The 25,776-nt window shown below is 31.0% G+C and overlaps 1 protein-coding gene across 10 annotated transcripts in view; it reads right to left on the bottom strand.

Annotated features, from left to right (window-relative positions):
* Positions 1-25,776, bottom strand: part of LOC100645564 (peripheral plasma membrane protein CASK) — a 266,777-nt gene that overhangs the window by 18,806 nt on the left and 222,195 nt on the right. For 6 of the 10 annotated variants that reach the window (XM_048408639.1, XM_048408636.1, XM_048408642.1 and 3 more), the window contains 3 exons: positions 17,081-17,272; positions 16,228-16,392; positions 14,570-14,644 (listed from right to left, as the gene is read on the bottom strand). In XM_048408639.1, coding sequence (XP_048264596.1) covers positions 14,570-14,644; positions 16,228-16,392; positions 17,081-17,272 — 432 coding nt within the window. The remainder of the gene's footprint in view (positions 1-14,569; positions 14,645-16,227; positions 16,393-17,080; positions 17,273-25,776) is intronic. The other 4 variants (XM_048408637.1, XM_048408643.1, XM_048408641.1 and 1 more) reach the window with 1 other exon arrangement.

Raw genomic sequence — 25,776 nt, 5'->3', positions numbered from 1 at the left:
AGCAGGTACTGCACTATCGACAACTCGTCTGGTGGACTGACTGCTGCTGACGCTGTTGAATTCTCTCTGCTTGATTTCCATTGGAACTGCACTCTACCATCGAGTGTCTAGCCAGAGGGTTCCTTATTAGGGTAACGATATTCTTGGCCTTGCATCTCGTATGTGCGAATGCAAAGAAATAGGACGCGCACCATCAAGCAAAACATCGAACTATCTTAACACGTTTCACACTGGTCACGTAGAATGTACATCTTTTTCATGTTAGTCTTGTTTAACCACTGATCACCTAAAAATACGCCTTTTCTAATTGGTATTCTTTTAGAGTTTTATAGTATCTTCTTATAGGGATCTTTTCTAAGAGTAATTTTGAATCAAAATACAATATTTTTATATTAGAGAATTGAGAATCATAGTGGCGAAAGGCCATTACTATTTTTCATAAAGGAGCATGTTTATCGTTATGAAAGGTACATAAGTTATAATATTAAAATTTAGTTCACATACCCGCGTGATTTAATTGATTTTCAAACTAGGGGGATGATATTTCTAAAAATCGAAATTGGAGAATTTGCAATTCCAATATATAAAATATATTTACCGGAGGAAAAAGGAAAGTATAGACTTTATATTAAAATTGTAAAAAAGTTTGCGATTGTTGAAAATGATGCGATTTCGATTGATTTTGAACTAGTTTCAATCTGCTACGTAGCAAATATATTTTTATGTAATCGATGGTTAAATAAAAATATGAAAAAGTCGTATGTACTTCTACATAATTGGCGTGAAATATGTTCAGAAATCGTGATACGAATTTCTTGCATCCCGGTTCCACGAGGGATTCTAATTACTGGTGTGGAAATGACAAATATCGAGTGCTGTAAGTTTCGAACTAAAAGCTCCATTTACAAGGTGGATTAACACCGAGAAAGGCATATTTTACATTGTTCTAGGTATTTTTCATTTCCAAGCCAAATTCGATGTATAGATTTTAATAGTGAAAATTTTCATCACTGATCCAACGTTCGTAATTTCGTTCACTGTTTCTTTGCGGTACGTCCCTTCGGGTTGCTATCGTTCAGAGGTTCAAGCTGTACACACGTAAGATAATAATGTTGACGCGATGGATAAGGAGAATAGGCTAAAGACACAGAGACGTAACAGTTACCTAATTTGGTCCACGCATACTGCAACAATTTGTGTGGGATTGGCAATTTACAAAGGATCGTAAGTTAATGTGTAGAACAGGAAACTTTTAACGAGCTTACGGCACCGAATGATTCGTAAAATCCAAATTTGTATATAGCGATCGAATTAACGAAAGGAAAAATTAATACAAAATAATAAATGCTTTAGCAGTATCGAACTCTAAAAATAAATCTCTCAATTTTTCACTTTCCTTCTTTCATCTCGATTGGCAGGTCCTTCTCACCGTCTTGTCAGATCTTCGATTATAATGGCGAACGTATAAATAGGGAAATTATCATTCGTAAAATCAACTAATTGCATCGTGAAAAAATTCATTTTCCCTTTCGTCGATAATATGGGAGTTAAAAAAACGTTTCTTGTATTTTGGAAAATTATAAACGTAAAATATAGAATGTAAAATATAAAATATAGACTAAAAGAAAATATAATTTCAAATTTCTATGTTTAAATAAAAAAAATGTTAAATTAAATTGATCTGCTCTATTTATATGCTCGCTATTGTAAATAAAATCTTAGATTTAAGAGATATTGCCGTAACCCGTAGTGATAACCATGGACAATAGATCGGTGCACAGGGAGAACAACACGAGTAATCATAAATTTCAGGTAATAATATATATATATATATGTGTGTGTGTGCGAGAGGGATCGGAGTCCGCGCACAGTGGTCGTCGTCTATATATACATCTACGACAAACAGAGAGAAGAGAAATCACGTTGGAGGTGACGTGCGACGAATCATGATGTTCCAGCAGTTCGTGCTTTATTATATCTTCGTACAATGCACCGCCGCAATAATACCGCTGTTCGTTTTGTCGCCGCCGATGACGGGCCTCTGCTTTCGCGTCCGACACTATACGTAACAGAGAAAGATCACTTCCCAGATACAACGTGTGGTACAATTCGTTTTCTTATCGTTAACACGAGAGAGAGATGTCCACCGGTACAAACGACCAGGGACACTTACGTTTTTCTTTTTTGCGCTATGCCAGCTGAACGAGGTCCACCATTGATATTGGTATCTCTGGGACTCAGAGACTGACACAGACTTAAGCGTATTACAAGCGGCTATATGCATGGATCGTTAGGGGTTTCGTAAAAATACAGATCGATATTGTAAGCGCGATTGCTTAAAAACTGCGACTTGGTTAAGTGTGAGTAACATGTTGTTGCACAAAACAGGAACGATTAAGTGTTAGAAAGTAGTTAAGATTCGTTTCGAACATCGAACGTCACTTTTCTTTCTTGCGTTTCACTATTTTCATTTATGAAATAATTACATAAATCTTTAAACAGCTTAGATTAAAAATTAAATTTTATTAAATCAATTTAAAAATTATTTTGAATAAATTTGATTACAAGCGTGAAGAATTTATAAGTTCAGTAATTGAAAAATAAAGTTGGTGATCAATTGGAGTATTTGAACGTTTGCCTGTTTTGTGCTGGTCCATTTAGTATGATCGGAACGACATAATAATCGAGATAAATCTTACATAATAGAATCCATTACATCAGCAGGTTTTACTTACACATGTAATAATCGATAAACTTTCGAATTTCGTGTAACATTTATATATGTATGTATATGTATATATAGTACTTTTCGACACAATTTACAATGCTTTACAAAATCTATCTCAATCAAGCCGTCTGTACACATGTAGATGACATGGCCTCACCTCGTGGTGATATTGCAATCTCTTCATGTTGGATAATGAAACAGGATCGCTGGATCAAACATCGAAACGACATAGAGCTATATACATGTACAAACTATGTACAAAAATCGAGACATAAAACATCACGCTTGTAGCCGCGAAATTAGGATTTTAATCGTACTGTCTGTCGAGGGAACGTCGATAAATAACAAAATCCCAATACTCTTTTTTTTTTGAAGGCTCGACTAGTTCGTTATGGAATTCGGTAAATATCAGGCAATTTTTGATTCTAATCTACATTCTTTAAATTTTTCGAAAGGTGAAAGGGTTTCGGAAATATAATGAAAAAAGAAGAATGAAAAGGATATTGCAAGCAAGAATATTTATATTGGGTGTGTAGGAATACTTTTCATGGATTATAAAAAAGAGATCTCGATCTTGGACACAATATCTGATTTATGTTATATGTTAAACGTTTAGTTTATACATTTAAAATTGAATAATTCACTGAATAATAAAATACCATAGTTGATATTGTTTAATTCAATGACATTTACTTTCCAATTTTGCGTTATAGTCCGTATGTTTGAAGATATGAGTAGCAAATGATATAAGCAGTATTTTTAAAGATAAACTACTCTAAAAAATAAAAATACATTGGAGTATTACCTTTACTTTTTTAAAGGTAATATTATTGAACATATTCGACGTATAAATCATCGAATTTAGAATAAGAAAATATTATCTACCTTTAACCAATGAAGAGCAACGACTTTTATAGCAAACGTCTAATATTTTTCGAACAATCTTTCAACGCATCTTATCGCCAGAAAATGAAAATTCACCTAACATTCGTATCGAATTCCGTCGCGAACCAGCGAGGTGTAAGAAACATAAGAATTCACAAATTATCTAAGTTCTCCTATAAAACAATGATCTCGCGTTATATTTATTTCATGCTCGTGTAAACTAAAATCAAAAGGAAATTAAAAGAATTGTAATTCGCGTGACAATCGATCAAGAAACTATTGTCTGAATCATTGGATCACGTAAACGATCTGTATTGATGCGTTCCGTCCTTTAGGTACGAGAAACGTAGGAGCTTTTACATTACAATCATTCGTTTACAGCAAATCGTCATTATTGTTGTTCGCAAAACTGATAGAATCCCCTGAGATTGTGTTAAAATGCAAATTTACGAAACTTAAATCGGTGCTGATAGAGAACGTAAAACTCATCGTAAGATTGGCTACCCTCAGCTGCATGTTTGCAGATGTTTGCACATTCAGTGACCTTCATCTGGACATTTCTAAGTAAGGAGAATCCGCTCGTGTTGAGGATGCGAGATGATTATGATTGAAACGCGTGTTGCCATGACTTCAGGTATAACAATGATATTTCTACGATACTCGCGTGTTTATACCAAGAAAAAATCAAATCGCACTACTTGCTCGGATCGGTGATTGATCATCAGATGACTCGCAATTTGTCAAATTTATTTCTGTAAAATTTGATTTATTTTATCACCAAGTTCGTATCTATTAATGCTGATAACTTGTATTGTAATTTACGATTTCCAAAGTTTCATTAGTAATATTAATTCAATTGTGCAAGCTGGTTCAGAGGTAGCTATATTTCGAAGTGTTACTTTTCATTTTTATATTCCACCATGTTATTTTTATACGATTAGTTCATTAGCTTAATATTGAAATTTATTTCAAGCATATATGGCGTTGTTGACTTCAAACATATTAAAATATTGAAATTTTTATGATCTTTAGTTTCTACATTATAATCGTCGGTATAAAATTGTACTATACATATATTGTACCATTGCCACATAAATAATTCCTCCGGATTTCATATAAAACTTTATCAATCAAATTTCAGAATTTATAAATTCCCAAATAATCCTAGAATTTTTACTTTTTCCAATTCAGATTTCAGAATAACTACTTGCGAAATTACACATCCATATATACGATATTCGTATTTCTCATTTTTTTTCAATTGCAGCTAAGAGAAGTCATTAACAATTAATGCTTAATTTTATTCAAGAAATATTTTATAAATGGCGTAGAAATTCTCTCTTGCTTGGATCTGAAACATGCAGATCCATAGCTGCATAAACTAACGATTTAAAAAGAATAGTTTCTTACATATAAATAAATTCAATCACCGATTCGAGAATGCATCGCGTCGTGCAGGAAATGAAAATGATCGGGAGTGTCCAAATGTAATTCACGCGATCGAATAAAATCGTTCGAACGATCAAGATCGAGAGAAATCGCACAGTATAAATTAATTAAAATCATGATGCAAGAAAACTATAGTATATAATATATACCGGTCAGAAAGGAAAGCTCTCAACGTTTGCAAAGATATCCTTCATGCAGGTGAGGGTATAATGAGGGGTGTAACAAAAGCTTCTTTACGACAAAAAACAACAAACAACATTCCAACACATGTTGTAACGAAAGGTGCATTCCTTACGAAACTTGTCCGCAATAATATTACTGTCTACCAAAACGAATATGATCAACCCGACGTTATGGAATAAGAGACAAAATAAAAACAGAGAGAGGAAAAGATTATAAAGGCAGACAGAAAGAATAATAAAGATAAAGATGAGAAGAGAAAATATTACTCAAACAGAAAACAGAATGAGAAGGAGTGAAGGCAGATTGTCCCACTTTACTTGACTAATTTCATTTTAAATTATTTAGTCTGTACATTTAGAAGAACAATGAATAATCATTTGGGTAAATTTTATATTAGTCGAAGAGAAATAAATGATGTTATTTAAAATTGTGTAATCAGTGATGTATAGATTTGCTTATAAGAGATTCAACGTTCGATAGCTTTCGAAATAACTGCTCAAAAAATTAAAATTTCAAAGAAACGTTTCATTCTCCTTCTTTTAATCCATTAGATCACGTACTGCGATAATTACGCAACTTTAATACTGTTTCGGAAATATATCCCTCGAATGAGAGCAGTGACAAAGGTATTTAGGATGGTCACGTGAAATGGAACGCACCGGTAAATACGTAGAGATAGAGAACAGAGAACGAGAGAAATATATAGAAGGGATCGAAAGAGAGAAACATGCAAACGCGCCGTGGACTCGAAAGCGCCGACCAAAGCGTTTTGTTACACCGCTCGACTATTGAACTTTGCCTTCTTTTCGCCTGTTTTCGTCTGCGTTTCTATTCATCATTGCTTTCTGCTCTTCTTCTTCCTCGTTTTTTTTTTCATTTCGAATTTCACAGGTACGGATTGCGGGATCGCACTTAATTATCTTCTATCAGTGAAAATGGGACTCGCCCCTGTTTCGTCGTTTCGCTGCTTTGCACGTGAATATATGTAATCACGAAACGAAACAAGGCGCAAAATTCGGAATTCGTCGGCCGCGATTCAGGACTCTGCGTCCATGTTGAAATACTGAAACGCTCGTATCAAACTGCCTCGACGTTATCTCTATATGGTGCTCATGAATAGTCGACTCATGGCCAGTTATGAGACAGACATCTACGTTCGCGATTTTTCTGTCTGCACATCTATATATGCGTTCTGTGTATCTTCCTCAACAGGGCGAGACGTATTTCGTGATACCTTTTTCAAACAGTGATTTTTCTGTGATAAAATAAGTCTAAAATGTAGAACAGGACTAATGTTTCTTAAAGTCTAGTTTTTAGAACATCGATAGACAAATCTTCGATAAGTTCTTGTTCGGACGATCAACGTTAACCTTCTTGTTTTAAAGTGACTTATCTAGAATCTTTTCAGTCTTCAATATACAAATATAAGCGCTAAAGTGATAAAGTTCACTTTTTGTCAATTTCTCAGTTTCTCAATTTTGATACACATGTGATTAATGTTCGATAGTTGAGAAACAAATAACTTACTTATTATAAGTAAATTTATTTTATTCTTATAAGATGATAATAGTCAATAAGATAAATAATAATAAATTCTAGGATAAATTTAGAAAGTTGTGTTTCTAATATTATCAGTTTTGTGTATTTTTTAATTCGCGAAGTCGATCGGTGTGATTTCTGAATGATTAATATGTTGAAATATTTGCAATTCCCTGTATGTTTGAAATCCTTCGAGCAAAGTTATATTATACAGGCTGCTATGAAATAATGACGAAATATTTTAAATTGAATGGAGAAGGATAGAGATGACGCAATGAAAATTAAGCTCTAGTTTTGTTTTCAAATAAGATATTTTTTTTAGGTGGATAAGTCATTTTAATTGAGGAAGGCAATATTGCTATATTTTGACTGAATTGGATGTGCTGTTTAAAGAAGTAATTTGTCACAACTTCGTGTACTAAAAATGGAACTGCTTCAGTAAGCAATAAATATTGACGCCTCAAGATGTATTGCATTATTTATTACCGAATCAAAGCTACCATTAAGCTTGGAAAAGTGTGCCAGACTACTACTTTGTTAAATGCAACCCATTGCTCGTTTATTAGAACGAAATATGATGATACTTTGCGGAGAAAATTGATAAAAATGATCCAACAAAAGTCAATTTTTTTAAAAAGGAAGTTTCACGTAAATAAAAAGTTTCGTACACTTTCCACTTATTTTTAGAAAAATCACCCTTTGTATACGTATACGATGAATCACGTCGCCCCCTGTTTGCACAGTTATTCTACGATAAATCATCGGTTTATTTGGTGCCATAGTTTTCTTGGTGTTCTTCAAGATTGCAGCATTTACCGACAACTTGTAGAAATTTAATTCTTACGAAATTTAAATCAAGTCTATTTAAAATTTTTAATAATAAAATAATATTTTTAACGAAACGAAAATGAGAGATAGATCATTATTACGAGCAGTAAAATTTAACAAATCTGGTAGATATAAAGAAATAAAGATTAATACTAATAAGTCTCAGCTCTTTTATTTTGTGCCAATTCAATTTATATAGATAAATAAATGTAATATTTATTAATAATTATGAATCTAAATTTTTATAAAAAATTCTGAATAATTTAATTCCTCTTATATTTATGCTAAATGTAATTAATTGTTCGCACAGTAATTAACAAAATTTTTTTGTATAAATTAGGTTCTCGAAATTACCAATAAATGTTAGAAATGTGAAACGAAACTAAGAAAACCATGAGATATTTGAATATGAAATTTAGCGTAGAATAACTTGCAAGATAACGTATGTTATGCGATGCTGGGTATTACTTCTATTAAGCTCATATTTTTCAACATTTCCCAGAAATTTTAATTATGTCGTCTCTATACGTGGAAAACAAACTCTGCATTAAAAAATAATATAAAATTTCACGGACATAGTTCCACATTCATTTTCGAATGTGATTGTGTGGTATAATTACCTCGGAAATTGTTTGCATTAGGTTCGAAAAAATGTATAGTCGAAACAAGCATTACAATGCATTTTAAAACAAATATATATAAGAACTAAATAATTATTATAAACGATCAGAAATATTTAAAAAGTATGTAATCATATGCTTTGTATATTTAATACTTCAACACTCACTCAGACTAGTTAACAATTAATATTGTCTGCACTGTGACGTATAATAAATATCCATCTACCCAGAATCGACATTGAGTTATAATCAAACTTTTAAGAGAAGAGGAAAGTTCGTCTTTCCCTTACATATTTTTTCATCGCAAAATTACTTTCCTCCGTACTCTATTTGAAATGAAGCAGTTAAATAACAAATGTATAAATATTGTATACATACATACGTAAGTATATGTATATTTGAAGCAGAAAAGGGAAGGGAAAATATTCGTGTTTATATGTATGTGTATATATGTATGTTCAAAATCCTGCGTTATAATATGTATACTCTATGTAAATCGAATTGTATATCTCTAATTTCTAATTGCGCAAAACAAGGATGAACGTAGTAATCAAACGTTTTAGTTAAAAAATCACATGTAAGCTGAAATCGAATGGCATTTCATGTTTGCGAGAAAAATTCCTTCTAATTTCGCGAAATACTATTCAACCAACTGATAAATTCACGATTTTGCATGTGTGTGCTATTCCAATATAGCTGAATAGCATAGATAACGCGTAATTTTGCAGATCGATAATCACGACGTGATTAATCGAAAGCATCGTGGGAAATTCGTAGTAGCAAAGTATGTTTCACTTTGCGTTAAACCTAATCATCACAAAGATAAATCACGTGAGAAAACAAATTACTCAACGATATATCGAATCGTAAAACTTTGAATCTCTGTTGATGAGAGGTCATTGGGTACTGAAATAACATCTATCTATATTAATCTGAAAAGTGAATATTTCTTGTTTTCATACATTTTACGGTTCACATATAGAGAAAGAAACCGGAACTCGAATTATCGAACAAAGCATACCAAACAATTTGCGAAACGTGATAAATTAATATCATTTGATAATGTGAATAAGTATTGTGATCATTTTAAATTTAAATTTCTCTCTCCGATATGTGAAACGGTAAAACAAGCTTGCTATAAAAAATTGATCGAATGTGTAATGGATTTAAGTGTTTTTTATGTTTAAATAATATTTTGAAAGTAGACAATGTAATAAGTGTATATGTTTATGCGTGTGTATCTGTATGCCTTTAAGGAAATCAGTGAAAACCTCCGTTTAACAGCTTCACTGAATAATTCATTCAGTTTACGCTTACACGTCAAAGTGAATTTAGTTTGGACAAATACATTTGCAATGGTGGACGAAAATTACGCTATTTTCTAGTGGAAGCGACAGTTGGTATAGAAAGAACATTGTACCTATTCAAGCCCGTTCTTTTCATAGTTCGTTAGCAGATGACTGAAAACCTCATTTGTAGAGGGAGAAGAAATGGCTCAATTAAATCCTAGTTAGCCTCATTAAAAAAATCTGCATTTTGCTTGCTGCTTCCCGCGCACCGTTCATAATGAATTTATAACGTTATCTCGTACTCCGTATTAGATACCTCATTTTAACATTAATTTCACTCTGTATGTGTGAAGTAGAGTTACTATATGTATATATATTGATTTCATAAACGTAATTTTCTAATATGAGATTATTCTCTTTTCCGGTACTTTCCCGGTTTATTGGAAACAAAATCCATATATTTCATTAGTTTCGAACATACAATTTCATAAAAATTAGTTTGGAAATTAATTAATGAAAAAATTAATGAAAAAAATGTATTTTCGTGTAGGTATAAAATTTTAATAAAACCATTGTTTTTAGAATATTTTCTAAAATATGAGTTGTTTGTCAATGTAATATATCGTTTAATTAAAAAGAGAAAATAGATCATAATTTAATTTTAATATAATTACTATATATCTCATTTTAGATAGTAATGTTATATATTACAAAGAATTCGCGAAAGTATCAGATATCATTTCAGATAACTACATTTAATAATTTGCACATAAAAAAAACTTTGGAGATATCAAAATTGAACAGCAATCTTTTGCATTAAACCTCCACATTTGACCTAGTTTCGATTCTTTTAGCAATTCAATTTCCAGTACATTGAAATTCGATGAAATTCTATCATTTCTTAATGGCTATTGGTTCATGAAATTCACATTTATTGTTCTACTCTCTGAATTTTACTTAAGTATAGAGCGTTAATGTCTATGGATTTCTAACGTCAACGAAAGTATTAGGCGAAACCATAAGTAATTTCCAATTAACTTATCTCACAGTCAACTAATGCATCGATTATTCGTTAGTATAATACAGTTATTATTAAAAAAAAAAAAAAAAAAATAAAGACGAAAAGAAATTAATTCACATAAAGTAGGCAAAATTATGATACAAACGTTATGTAATACTATAGTTTCCATATTCTAATGCGAACTAGATATTAAGTCATTATCAAAACTATTGGACGGACGAATATTTTTTAGAAAGGATTGACTTTATTTTCAAATATCATTAAAAAGCTATTTTACCCTGCTTGCGAACATTTTTAGAAAAAACGAGTCGGTTTGCTTATCTTAAATGCTTGCTATGTCTATATTGTGGCAAAAGAATTTAATGAGTGCGGATTGGAAAAATGCATTTCCATTGATGACATTGGAAATTACTTGATAGTTCACCTAACTCTAGAGACAACTTTACACCAACATTCTAAAAATAATAAAAAGAAATGTCATATATATAAATTTTGTTTAAATCGAAGAACAAAATTAGTCAATTCTAATGTTCAGGTACGAATATATAGAGATTATATTGAAACTTTATAATGAAAGATATATTAGAAGTTATATATGCACATATATATATATATATATCTTTCTTCTTACTTTCGAGAACTGCGATTCTACATTTTAATACTTTCCATATATTGAGAAATATTTTGCAATTACATCGCTACATCTACAAATAAATTATGTTTTCCTAATCGATTCACTTTTCTTAGAATCTAGGTTTATTAAGCAACTAGATATTCGCGTAAACTATTATGTAGATACCATTATTCAACGTAACCTACACTTTAATTCCTAACATGTTGTATACAACACGCGATATCAGGATATACGTAAAAATCGCACTAATTAAAAAGAAAATATCGTTTTCAGTAACTCATACTTAATTACATCAATTTATATGTAAAGTAGAGACATATTTATCAGTTTAATCATTCTGAATAAATTTGTCCCTTAACTTTGACAACAAAATGAAAATATTTAATATCACATAAAGAATGTATGTAAACAATTTAAAATATAATTTAGTAAAATAATGGAAGAAATGTTTGTAACGACGTATAATTAAAATTGTATAATTAATCAGATCTTGCAAAATGTAAATAAAAATTTCTTAAGCTACTTTTTAAATTTTAATTTCTTAAATAATCTCATTTATGTATTTATTTTTTTTTTTTTTAGTAGCTTAAATACTGACATAAACTATAGAAAACTATCTCAAATTCTAAGTTAATATCAATGTTCACAATCTTTGGTACCTGTGTTTCAAAAAACACTCGAATTAATTTCAATTTCTTTCTTATAGAAATATGCAATACTATTAGCTAATAAACATCGATGGGCTATACTTTTATTTTGTGATCACAAATATTAATTTCACGATGAAATGTCCAATCTAATTTTGAAACGCATAAAATTAAACGCAATGATTTCAAGAAGTGAAATTGCAATCAGAATTTCAATTCAGAACGCAAAGTTAATGCTCACAGCTTTAACGCTTCGCAGAAGCTCTCTAGTTGTTTAACTGCGTAACACCAGATGTATTCCATGTGGAATCAAAACACGACGGATGCGAGTACACAAGGTACACCGTAATCCACTATACGAATCGCCTCTTTCCACGTTTATCCTTTCGTGAAACTTGGTGTGTAACTATGTATAAACTAGCGACTACCGGAGGAACTTCCCAAGTTCCATTGTAATTCTATTCAAATCATGCTCAATCTTCTACAGAAAATTAAACGCGTGATACGAGACTAAATACAAAAAGGAAACTTTAGCTATTCACTTTAGCGATAAATAGTAATTAGAAGGTTTTAAATAATATTAAAATATTTACGAAAATTATTCTTTTAAATGGCACTGAAAGTAACTAGACAATCTTTAATCATAATGTAATTAAAATATCCACGAATATTATTCGTTTTTATATAATATTAAAACATTGTAAAATACAAATCTTGCGTTTGTAGAAATACGTATTATGAATAAACTTAGGACAAATAAGAAAAGAAAAGAATACAAATTGACTAGAAATAATTTGTACCAAATTCGAGCGCTTTCAGTAATAAACTTCTCAAAATTATCTTAAGCCGTGCTTTAAGATGGAATTCCTTATTTAATTTCAAGTTATATCGCATCCTCTTATTTAACGTCAGCCTATATAGGTGAACTGCAAGCTATCAAACTGTATAACTAAATATCAGACAATTAATTTCTATGATCACAGTGACACGAGATGAAACAGTTATTTACGGTAACATAGTTTATAATGCGACAAGTGTGTATACCTATAGAAACTACGTGTACCTGTCTTTTAAATGAGTTTAATTATCGCGCAGGCTGTGAACTATATCTACGATTTAATTTTCGTACCGTTAGCAGACATAAAATTAATATTATGTAGTAAGTCGAAAGTATGTAGGTGAAAACATGAGTTCATATCAACTTCAAATTTTTTAATTAAGTTATATGTATACCGTGTTCCCGAAATATGTAATCAACTAAACTAAAGTAATTGTACATCTACATCTGACTAACGTTCGACGTTAATGAAGATAGCAAGACAAATATTCAAAATGTTAAATGACAAGGACTTGTTGGCACTGCGTCACGTAATGACGATATAATCTTTCTTTAACAAATGAAAAAAACTGTAGAATTTTTTGTGAATATGTAACGAAAGTGTAAAACCGAAGTACGCTTCAATAATTTGGTTTTCAATATTCCTTGGACATTTCAATATACCTACGACAATTTTACATAATCTAAGATTTAATTTATTTGAAATTTTATATTTGGTAATTAGTGACGTTATATAGCTATTCGCAATTACGCTTGTTTTATGAGTATTGTTTCATGTAGACCGGTAATAAACGCTTATCGAAACAATTCGTTAATGAAAAATCTACAAATCTCACTCGCCTTTAACTTCTCTAACGTACGATTATATTGATAGAACTGTTTCTCAATATAATCAAATCTAAAGCAAATAAAATAATTTCTCAATAGATATATAGACACAAAAACAAACTATACAACATCATCTATATTATCTTAAAATTGAAATATTAGTTTGTTGTACATAAACTATCTAATTTCACAAATAAACAAAATCTTTCAACAAATATATAAAGACTGGAGAATCCATTCATATGTTTTAAGCAAAAATAACTAATTACTATTAACTATGTACTATTGCGGTATTCATTAGTACAATCATAAAAATCATAATTTTGTCTCACAATAATTAAAGTTTATTAAATTTGATGGTTCATATTTCGATTAATATCATTTTGAATAAAGTTAAACGTTAGGTTTCAGAATTTTGCAATGTTTCAGAAACATAATTTAACGTGAAAGAGCTAATACACAAAAGCTCAAGGAACATAGCAACAATATTCACATAAGAAACAGCAACATGAATAACCGAACTAGACTAACAATCCTTCACTCACCATCAAAGAATCTAAGAATACAAATTCAACGAATATCAATTTCATTGCCAATATATGAATTACCTATTAATATCTTAAATATCGTTATTTAACCTATTTACGCGTTATAAGAAAATACTTTGATATTTTCCAAGCGATTGTAATCGAAAGCCAGATTGATCGTTACAGAAGACCAATTGAACGAAATCGAACTGGAAACTATTTCTATCTGAACTGGCGCTAATAAAACTATAAGAATATGCCGGATCAACTTATCAAAGACTCTTCACGTTTAGGATTTTCGCGACCTGAGAGCCGATAATGGGTTGAGCCGTCGTTTAGGCGTGCTATCGGTTGACGAGGAACCGCTTTTGTTTTTAGAAGACTTAGATTTATTTTTTTCCTTGCTATTGGTGGTCGAGGAGGTTTTCACTGATTTGCCGGATTTGCTCGCGGCAGTGGCCGAGCCGGTACTCGTTGACACTGCCGCGGCCACGGGTTTATTTGCTGTACTTGGGTTCTGGGATTGGGTTTGGATTTGGGTTTTAGGGCTTACTTGTACCTCACAGGGGGGTGGTGCGCTCCTATAAGACGGCACGATTTTGAAGGTCACCGAACCTCGTGCTTCTCGCTGCAACAGAAAGCAGAATTGTTAAAGTAATAATTTCGTGGATAGATCGTTCATGTTACAGCGCATTTAGATACGTCGTACACGTGTTTAAGTACGTCACATAATTGAGGTAGGTTGTATCCGTGGTTTATCGAAAACACTAAAAGATTGCATTGTGTAAAAAAAAAAATGGTTCTTTTTATGGATTCAGTTTTTCACAAAATTTGTACTAATATTCTTTTGATAGCTTATTTCTTGTTTAAATTAAATGGTATAGAGAATACTGCGATACATAAACATCATCTTCAGAATTTTTATGTATACCCTTCTATATAAATCACAGGGAATTCCGTATACGTTTCGGTTTATTGTTGCATTCATTGTCAGGTCTTCGAAACTGACGATAAATCTGACGTGCATATCAAAATGATGGAAGATTTTATTGGCCATATAAGAGATCGAAAATCAAAAGACAGGGATATCGGTGAGATTGTATAACTCGCTGTATGTGTTTTGTTGTCGACTCATCAATATTGTCTCACAATTGTCTCTTCCTTTTCGAGGACAACTATTATAGTAGTATATCTCCATCGTCGTTAAAAAGAAATATTAATCCATTATAGTTGTAATACCTTTTATCTATAGTATTTAAAGTCTATGTTAACCACACATTTTTCCTTATTTTTAATATTTTATTTGCGTATACTATTTTTTACATCTTGCTGATAATTTACACCTGTTTGATAGTAAAAGATGTTCCCGTCGTTGATATTACGATGGAAATCGTTATTGGAAAAAATAGTATTAGCTGTTTAAAAATGTGGCAGAACCACTCAATACTAGAGGAGAAATGATGTTAAAAATCCCACTAATTTATGACGGCCATTGACATTTGAACGCCACACGTTGCGTGATGTATGAATATCAGGTCGTAAAGTATCTAATAATTGAACATTGGAGAGACTTTGATCTACGAAAGTGCTTGTACATTGGTTTTTCAAGTTTTCCGTAAAAGTACCATTTTGTTTTTTGATATCAATCTATTTTGATGAACATTTTGCGTGTTAATAAATTAGAGTAAGGTGTTTTGAAGAGAATTGGACTTTTCAACATTTTATTGTCGTGAATTTTATTATTATTTATTATTATGAGCTGTTGTAGACAGCCGACGAATTAAAAATGTTATTTCTTTAAAATGACGAATATAAATAATATGTTGGAATAATATATTGAAATCATAAGATAAAAGGAATATTAATGTTTGAATATTTACTATCATAAAATGTATACCTGCAATTACGAAAATAATACGTAAGTTAATTTCTTAAAATAAAAAGATAGATTTCATTACACAATTTCATTTTTATCGTGTGATTCGTTTTGTTAGGTATTTGTCGAAACACGAGATATAGCCTATTTCAATTATGCGACTCAGTCTGCACAGAATTACTTAAACAAACAAAATTAAAGGATTTTCAAATATGTGATGTGTTTGTGAAACTAAATAAAACGTAATTTATATAGATTTTAATTCTAATTTTCGTCTTAATTTTAATTTTATGAATTCATCGTAGTTTGTGATTTATAGTTCGTATTGTACTCACGAGTATCTTTTGCAAGGCATTGACAGATTGATTAGCCACCGGAATTCCATTAATTTCTCTGATCTCGTCACCCACATGAAGAGTTGCTTGTCTGTGTATCATACCACCGTGCATAATTCTTGCTACAACGCATTTCCCATCTTCGTTCATTTTTAAAGTAATTCCCTGCAAGCAAAATAAATAACGGTGCGTTTTCATTGTGCTTTTTTTATATATCAATGTACATATATTCTAATCATGAAAGACTAGCAAAGCATAAAGTATATGAATATCAATGTAATCTTTTAATGGAAAAAGTAACGAGGTTCTTGAATGAAAGGGTCAAATTCAAAATATTAAGCCATGCATAATTACATGTTACATCTCAAAAGAATTTGATTGACGAAAAAGATGAATTAAACAAAATTGGAAAAAATATTCATTAAATGATGTCTCCATCTCCATCATATTGAACAAAAGAAACTGCAGAAAAATACAGCTCGGGAAGCATTAAAAAATTTGATAAAATTTCCATTATACTAGAGTTATTAAAATATTCAAAATTTACTCGCGTGATGAAATTTATTTAATAAAATTAACGTATAGTAACTCTGCATGATATGTGGCAGTTAAAATAATATTTTATGCAGATTCCAGTTGTTATAATTATATTTATAAAAATATAAATTTTGAAGATTCAGTGATCTATTTATTACATGTGTTGCATCTATGAATTATTCGCTCATAATACTCTTTCATAATTTCATGTCAAAAGTTTCTCATTAAAAGAAAGGCAAAATTTATGAAATGAGCTAATAAGTTAAATGTATAGTATAGTATAATAATATATTATCGTATTATATTATTATCTTACCATCGGTTCATCGGTGTTCTTCTGGAATTGGACCAGCCTGACGCGTGTTACATTCTCGAGGTCCAAATCACCATTTTGACCCTCGAGATCATCGCCTCCGTTTAGATAGGGAAGAAGAGGCGGCGGTGTAACTCTGGTCGCTTCTTCGCCATAAACTTCATGTCCCGCTACGTCATGTGCTTGCAAAAGCGCCTGAAACAGAAGATCAAACGAGGGGAAATGAAACACCAGTCAAATATCGGTTGCCATAGAACTGAACGAAATAAAACAACTGGTAGTCACGCTATTTTGGTATCATAGACGCAATATTGCGTAGCCCCTGAATAGACGGCTGTCCGTAAACACACAAATACCTTTGTTTTTCGAGTTCACAAAATTTCGGGATATTGCAGTCTACCGTCAGGCTTTTTTCGTCTATGCGAAGCAGATAAGGGTGAGGAGTTTGTTTTATTGATCGTGAGTGAACGTTGGCACTTGAAAGGAAATAATAAAAAAAGCTTTCGAACTTTAGTACATGGAATTTAAATATTATGTCTCGAAATTCAAAATTTCATAAAAAGTGGAGTTGATCAGTTTAATGTTTAAGTAACTCATATTCTAAAAGAAAAATTCGGTTGCTGCAGATGAATTGTCTTTTGTTCAAATAAAATTTTAGCAACATAATTTCACCGGGGTATTAGATCTATAATTATCAGCTCTATTTGATTATGTTAAACATATTCAGAGATTTTGGAGAAATTCTATTTGACAAAACATTACATGTGCACTAATTTAATAGTTTGGTACCGTATCTCGTTACTTCAAGCTCATTTATCTCAATTTTTTAATTTAATTTTATTAGAACCAATTTTGATCGTAACATTCCTAAAAAAGAGAACAAAAATTTGTTGTAAATACAAAAACAGCCGATAAAGTTTTCGTATAACAAACCATCAGATTCGTTAAAGCGGTTGAATACGAAGTGGTTGTAATATTGTAAGCAACTCTGAATTCATTAAAAATAAATTTCGCAGAGGTTGCGGTTTCGTATTTAATGGTACAAAGTTGAAACTGCGCTGACTGAATAATTGAAATACGAAAATAGTTGTACAACGTACCGCCGAAACATTGCAGTTTATGCAACAATTGTTTTTACATACTTTGCGGGCTGTATGTTGGAAACATACCCAATTTTTTACACGGAGAACATTCGTTAAATTCATAACCCGAATCGTAATTTACACAATATGGCGTATAAAGCGTTCACGAGCACGTAATTTATGATATTTCACGTTACCAAACACGATTATTATTCGTAAATAATCTAATATTGAAATATTGTGATTACGCTGAAAATTAACCGCTTTGTTGTTTTCCTTTGTCGGTATTTTAAATTGAATAAAATGAAATTTTTGCGATTTTATCAAATATTAAAGCTCATCTATGTTATTTTTGTCCAAGAATATCATTAAATTATGACAATAATATTGGTTATAAATATTCTTACATAATCAAATGTATAGACAAAAGGGTTTTTGGTTAAACATAAATCGACGAACTTGTAAATTTTATGCTAAGATATATCAATTTTTGGCATTTAGCGTACACTATGAATTTTAAATTACATGCATTTTTTGATATATAATTAGTAATATATATTTTCTTTGTCCTATAAAGTACCAAATATAGATTAAACTATTTTGCAAGCAAATATAATAACTATCCCATTACTTTTGAGCAAGGTTTTACACACATATATATATGTATATAGAACATTTAGATAGATATTTCAGACTGGTAGTTTTAGTGTTAAATCTCCTCTGACACAACTCGTTCAGAACGATGGAACGATAAACCTTCTAACATAAAATCCTCTATACGGCATTCCTCTCAAAGACGTATGAGCATCGAGAACCTCTCGAAAAATAGTGGTACGAAAGCGAGTAGAAAATGTCGTTGACTCTTCCGTGATCGATTCCCAACGTCTCGACATCGACACGTTCAATGGTCCACCGAACCTTTTTCAAGCTATGTAATGAGAGAAGAGCCACGTCGGACGGTTTGAAAAGCGGAAGAAAAAAGACCAAGAGGCAAAAGTGGAGACAGCTTGTTTCGCGACGTACGATACGGCATGTCGTGTGAAATGCTACCGTTTTCAGAGTGCCGGTACAATTCGTTGGATAGGTGCCAGTGTCTGTGAAGAGCTGTTTCGTTCAATGCCGAAATAGCCGCGTTCGAATTTATGCGTTAATGTCCGGAGTTAGGGAAAATTTTGTCGAACATATGTATAGTAGCTTGTATTAACTAAAAAGGTATTCGAATATTTATAAAAGTGAACAAATACACATTACGCGTGTCACACGAAATATTTTACAATTTCATGGCCACTTTTATGAGATAAGATTATCATCATTGTATTGGAAAAGTTTAAAGGAAATCTAAAAATTTATATAGAAGGTACACGATATTTAGTGAAAGTATATATTTTGCAGAGATCAGAAAAGTATTTAAATAGTCAATTACCCGTCACATCAATAACCCTTAAGCTAAGTCTATACTGACAGACAATTGGCCACGTGCCGGGAACACTGTCTGTCAGTATAGACTTAGCTTGAATATTCAGTGCAATCATGTTTAACAGTTAATATATGTTAAAGATTGCTATCAATATTGTATGCTAATTTTGTACTACATACAGGCTAGCAAGTCTAGACTGCTCACTATACGTAGACATTAAATATCTTATAATGTTCCATATACATATTTAAATTGGTTTCAAATTTAACTAATATGGTTGCGGTATATATGCGTTGAAATACTTTTGCAAGCAACTATATAAAGCAAATTCACACGTGTGGAAGCGAAGAGGAACGGAAGCCAATAGTAGACAAGGCGATTGGCGAGAACAGAGGAAATACGAGTGTACGAAATTCATTCGCGTCTGGAACCGGTTTGCTTGAAATCGAGCCAAAATCGTCGCATGACTCGCATTGATAGCCGTACCACGTTTCTATTTCCCGTGTGCCGTGAACATCCGTCTAATCTATATGTAAATCCTCCTTGCTTGCACGCGTGTTTACGCGTATGTAACGCGCGAAAATGTGAAGATATCGCTACAATTTTAACCATAATTTTCGAAAGCGCCGGATTCGCCACATATCGGATAGGAAATAGGCGAGACTAGTGGAATTTACGTGCTTATCGAAAATTTTATTCACAAACTGATACGATTGTTTGTGTTTCTCTGGATATATCACGAGATATTATTGAGTATCGGGAGAATAATGGAAATTCAAATATTTCCACAATTTATAATAATTCATTGTAAATTATTGAAATAGAAAGATAACACGTTCATTTTTGACAATTTATATATATGTTTGCTAATTTCGATGTTTAAAATGCAATGATTTGTAATTGTAAGTCATTTATTTTAGTAGAGCATTCTTTTACTGCAGCAATTTCATCTTTGTATAGATTCGGTTACTATCTATAAGTAAAAACCGAAACGTTGATCATTAACCATTTTTACAGCTATTGTTCTTTTACGGTAATTTCACTGATTATAAATCATTTGTATCGAGGATAGGATATTTTACTACCTTTTTCATTGGTGAGACTCTTTTCAATTTTTGTGTGTGCACAAATTACAAATATTACATTAGCTTACAGATTAACAGAGTCCGAAGTATGTATATTTAAATGTGACGTTGGAGCGAAGAAAAGCAAAGAGAAAACGATGAAATGTTTCATTCGTTTGACGTGTCCTTTCATTCAGGCTCTGTCGACAAATTCACGGACAAAGCCTCACATCAGGAACTTTAAATAACTGCGTAACTATAATCAAGTGTGATCATGGACTGACATAAATAACAAACTGGTTCAGTGAATAAATCTTGTTTTAAAATAATTTCTTCCAAAAATAATTTTTTCAGCATATATATTCTCAGGATAACCATTTTCGTAGCTGCAGTGCCAATCATTCAGTACGAAATTTCCCAACGTACCACGTAAAAAACTTCAAGCTCTGTTATATTACTTCATACGTATTTTTGTTTCATGAATAACCATTGTGTCGGATTTGTTTCTGATTATTGAAATGTTTATATTGTTCATCGAGATGTTTATTCGTCGTTCGTTTATTTGCTATTAAAAGTAGGAAATTTCGTATCGTCCATTTTGATAGCATTCCCAACGACATTAACGTCATTAATTACGTTATCTCATCGGATATTCATTAATTAGAGACTGCTCGCTCGTCAGGGAAACACGTTTGTTCTGAAGAAATTTGTCTAGTTTGATAACCGAACGAAAGCAGGGGAACAATGAACAGCAATCTCATTTAATTACGTTGAAAAAGAAATCTTCAGCAATTCTTTTGCAAAATTAGAAAAAAATCTTTTTCCGTTTCTGAAACAAATTTCATATTCCTAACTCCTCCATTATAGTAATTTGTTCCCTAAATTAAACAGAATACGAAGCACAAAGTAAATACAGACGAAGGATTTAAAGTTTTAGAAACGCAAGATATTTCAGGGAATAATAAATATTTATACTTTTCAAAGGGTATGAAACTTGTTTAGTGAAAGAGTTGCGAAAAATTTAATCGTACTTGGAAGCAACATGTTTACATATCGAGGAAAACCAATAATTTTTGCGCAGCTGTATAAAATAGTATATAAACGAGTTATTATTTATATAGTCTTTATGATTTTTAATTAAGAATTTTATTTATGGTAGGTATTTATTTTACAGGTATGAAAATTTGCAATAAATTGTATCTGAATTATACTATACTGCTGCGATTTAACGATTTTATCATCAGCAGTAACAAGATTTATTTTCATTTCGACAAATGCATCAGTAAGATAATATTTTTACGATAGAAGGGAAACAAAAGAAATACTATTCTACGATTTCAAAATTTCTCGTGCAATAGAAAATCTGTATGAAAAATTTGTATTTCAAAACATTTTACTTTATTTTATTTCAAAGAATTTATACGTGTATAATAATTCGCGGTTACTATAAATGTTTAATTGCACGATAATGTAAATTAATTGAATTGTAATTGTTTCTTTGACAATTTTAATGACATTACGACACTTTAGATACGGAAGATTAATTTTAAGACATGGTGACATTGCTCGCTCTTTTAAAGATCTCCATTTTGCTCCACTTGACTTTTGCTTATGCAATTTCTTTAGAAGTCGAGTTTACGAAAACTCCAACGCTAGTCTGCTGTAGTTGAACGAGAATATTCAAAACGAAACGTAGTTGGAGTAATTGCCAGAGAAGTATGTCAACGGGTTTGCCAAAATTTAAAGGCTTATTCAGTAAATACCATAATAATATTTTTCGTTCAATTCATAACGATAAATTTATATAGAATGTTCGTAAAGAAATTAAATTCAATGAGCATGCAATCTTTTTAATAAAGTTTATTCTCCGTTGTAATATCTTATGTGATATACATAACGCATTGAAACTTTCAGGTCATAGGAATATAAAACATTGTGAAAGGTACAGAATATACAATATTAAAGAATGAAGATTAGAGACATATAGACAAAATAATGAAACGAGATAGATAACATATTCAATGTTAGAATTACGTGCAAAAGTTGATAAAATATGTTAACAAATAATAGAAAATACAATATCATAAATACATATATTTTCTCTATTAGATTTTTAAAAAGTATTTTTTCAAAAGAATTACGTAATCTTGAAAGTATCTAACATTCGTAATGTCAAATTTACTCTATAAAATAAAATATATAAAATACTAAGCATTTCGATAGCTTAAAACAGAAGTGCAGAAATGGCACAATAGTGCAACTTCTATTATGGTAATCAAACTAAAATTAAATTAGGTTATGAAAATATACTGTAATTACTTAAGAAGATATATAAAATAAATCAATTGGTCTAAAACAGAGTTGAAATAAGTGAGTAATCTCTGTCGCGGTTTTCGAAGTAAACCTAAGTAGCATTAAAGGTATAAATTATCTTAATTCCAGTGAACGTTAAAAGGTATTACGACCAGCTAAACCTCAACCGTTTGTGACCACATTTGCACGTCGATGAGCCAGTTAGCGGTTTCGAGGGTAAAATAATATTGCTCCATGCAAATTTTGGCACGGTATATCAAGTGTGTTAGTATCCTGTAATCGAAAACTAACGCATCCTACCGACAATCCTGCCTACTGGATCCTTGGATTAGTTGTTGTCTCTGTTTTATTGTAATTTAATGATTAAGTCTTTTAGTGTTTATTTCAATGAACATAATCCATTAGAAATAAAAAAAAAAAAATACAAAAAAAAAAAAATAGTAGACAAAAGGTCAAGTTAGAAAATAGACTCAGGAACAAGTTAGAAAAAATGATACATATTTAATTACTTTTAAAAGGATTATATAATTATTTTTACTTGCAGTTTTTATTATCAATTATCTATAAATTTGTGAAAATACTTTATATGAATGGCTCTAAATAAAGATCTATTTGTCTTAACTTCTTTACGTCATTGTATCATATATGTATAAACGATAAAAGCAATATAATTTCATGGTAAATAAGGGAATAATTTTCTAAAGCAGGCGATTACTTTGCTGTTTGTACTTTGAAAAACCCATTGTGTGGAAAATCTCATTCGTATTTTAAAAGAACTCATTGCGCACAAATCAGCAAAATGAGAAAGGGAGCAATGCCTTCATGAAGGAAAACCATGAAAAATGAACAGCAATATTGGCCAAGATGCCATGCAATATCGTTGTAGGGCAATTTCGAGGTGGGAACCATGTGATGGGATGGTCTCATTTTATGCGTAAAAATGGCACTTGTATTCTTCGAAACGAATGAATATAATATATCTTACCTAAATCCACTGATTTCTCTTGATTTATTTCTTTATAATTTAATTATGTTCTATACGTTTTATATGTATACACACGTGTATTTGATACATAATAAACTTAAACTTTATTGAAATTAGATAAAATATAAGAAACTATACATAAAATATAGAATAACAAATACTTGATTAGTTGTAAACAATTAATTATTAGTTTTATATTTTATGTAGTTTAATTAAAGTCCTCGTTTCACTTTAAAAGAACATTTGATTTAATAAAAATATACAATTTTGGTTACAATAATTGATTATAAGATCAATTGTTCGTTGACCATTGTATTGTATTTGTTCGCACACGTTCAGTTCAATTCTGTCATTGACCAGAACTATATATGAAAATGGTAAAGTAAATTTTGTATTAAATGACAATATGCAGAATTATCGAGTAATTAGAACTAAATATCGGAATATAAAGGATATGCGACGAATTAAATGTTCAATAATATTGGTGTATTATTACATAATATCATTCGAGAAATGGATACTATACTCAATTTCTGTACCAGAATGTTTCATAATTGTAAAGAATAAAACAAATATGCTTAAAGACAAACACACTGTATAATGTAAAATAATATGTATATATAATAAACACGTAATGTGAATAGAGATACCTAAAAAGCTTGTGAAATTCTCATATAATTTGTATGCCCGATAAAAAGGGGATGCAGCGGCTGCTTGAGAAATAGATACATGAAAACGAAAAAAAATCTAGGAGAATTTCTGCCCCGAGCTGAAGCTCCGCTCAAAGAGGCCGGGGGTAAGAAGTGGTGAAAGGAATGGTGCCTTTGGATGTATCAGGGATGGCGGAAGAACCAATGTACACGTGCCATAGCTGGCGAATATCTGTATGTGACACAGTTACACGGCCAAACTATGAATGAAGCAGGGGCTGCAGATAGAGATAGCAGTTACAAAGAATGGCCAAAATTTTTCAACCAAACTGTGCCAGTACGCTCTATAAGTAGAATCAGAGAAATATTGCTACAAATTGTTGTGAAAAAAGGGAAACGAGCAAATATAAATAACAGTCAATTTATATAATATTCGCCATGGCATTTGATATGCTTTGATATGCCACGTGAATTTATATAATTCGCCAATTTTGATAAAAAAAAAAAGGGCTGTGTCTATACTAATAACTACAATTATGATACTAATATTAGTGTAGAAAAAAAGTTCAAATTTCAACATAGTATATTTTTATTTTTCAATCTAGGAAAGATAAGTGAAATGATCATGAAAGTCGCATGACACGAGAAATTTATATAAATAAAAAATAAATAAAAATGTATAACAAAACTATAAAATTCTCGCTTAATTGTCACCATACATGCCCTCCGACCCAACCTTTACTATTTCTGTAGTCAGACACGAGGTTGATAAAAAACCTTAATAATAAGTTCAGTAGCAAGTCTCCAAGATCCAGACGAAACACATACCTTCTTCTTTCCTTTTTTCCTTCCCTTTCTTTTCTTTTCCCTTCCTTTTTATCTTAAATGACGGTCAAATATACTATGAACTTTATCATTCTATGACCTAGTACATTTACGTTTTATATAACGGTGACCACTCTTCTTTAATTTAATTGCAGAATCGATATTTCAAAGCAAATTTTACGCAAAGATTTACTTCTGCATTTCCCAGGTATTTTTATCGTAGAAAATCAGATTTTTTATAATTATGAATTCACTTTTTTTTTAATCTATTATTTATTTCATTCGAAAAAAGAAATTATTAACATTCATATAAGATTCGTGAACTGGTACACAAGTGCATATATAAAATTTCACATTTAATAT

This window comes from Bombus terrestris, chromosome 9 (assembly GCF_910591885.1).
Source record: "Bombus terrestris chromosome 9, iyBomTerr1.2, whole genome shotgun sequence".
Classification (NCBI taxonomy): Eukaryota; Metazoa; Arthropoda; class Insecta; order Hymenoptera; family Apidae; genus Bombus; species Bombus terrestris.
Note: the sequence above shows the minus strand (reverse complement) of the source record. Positions and strands in the feature narration are given on the sequence as shown.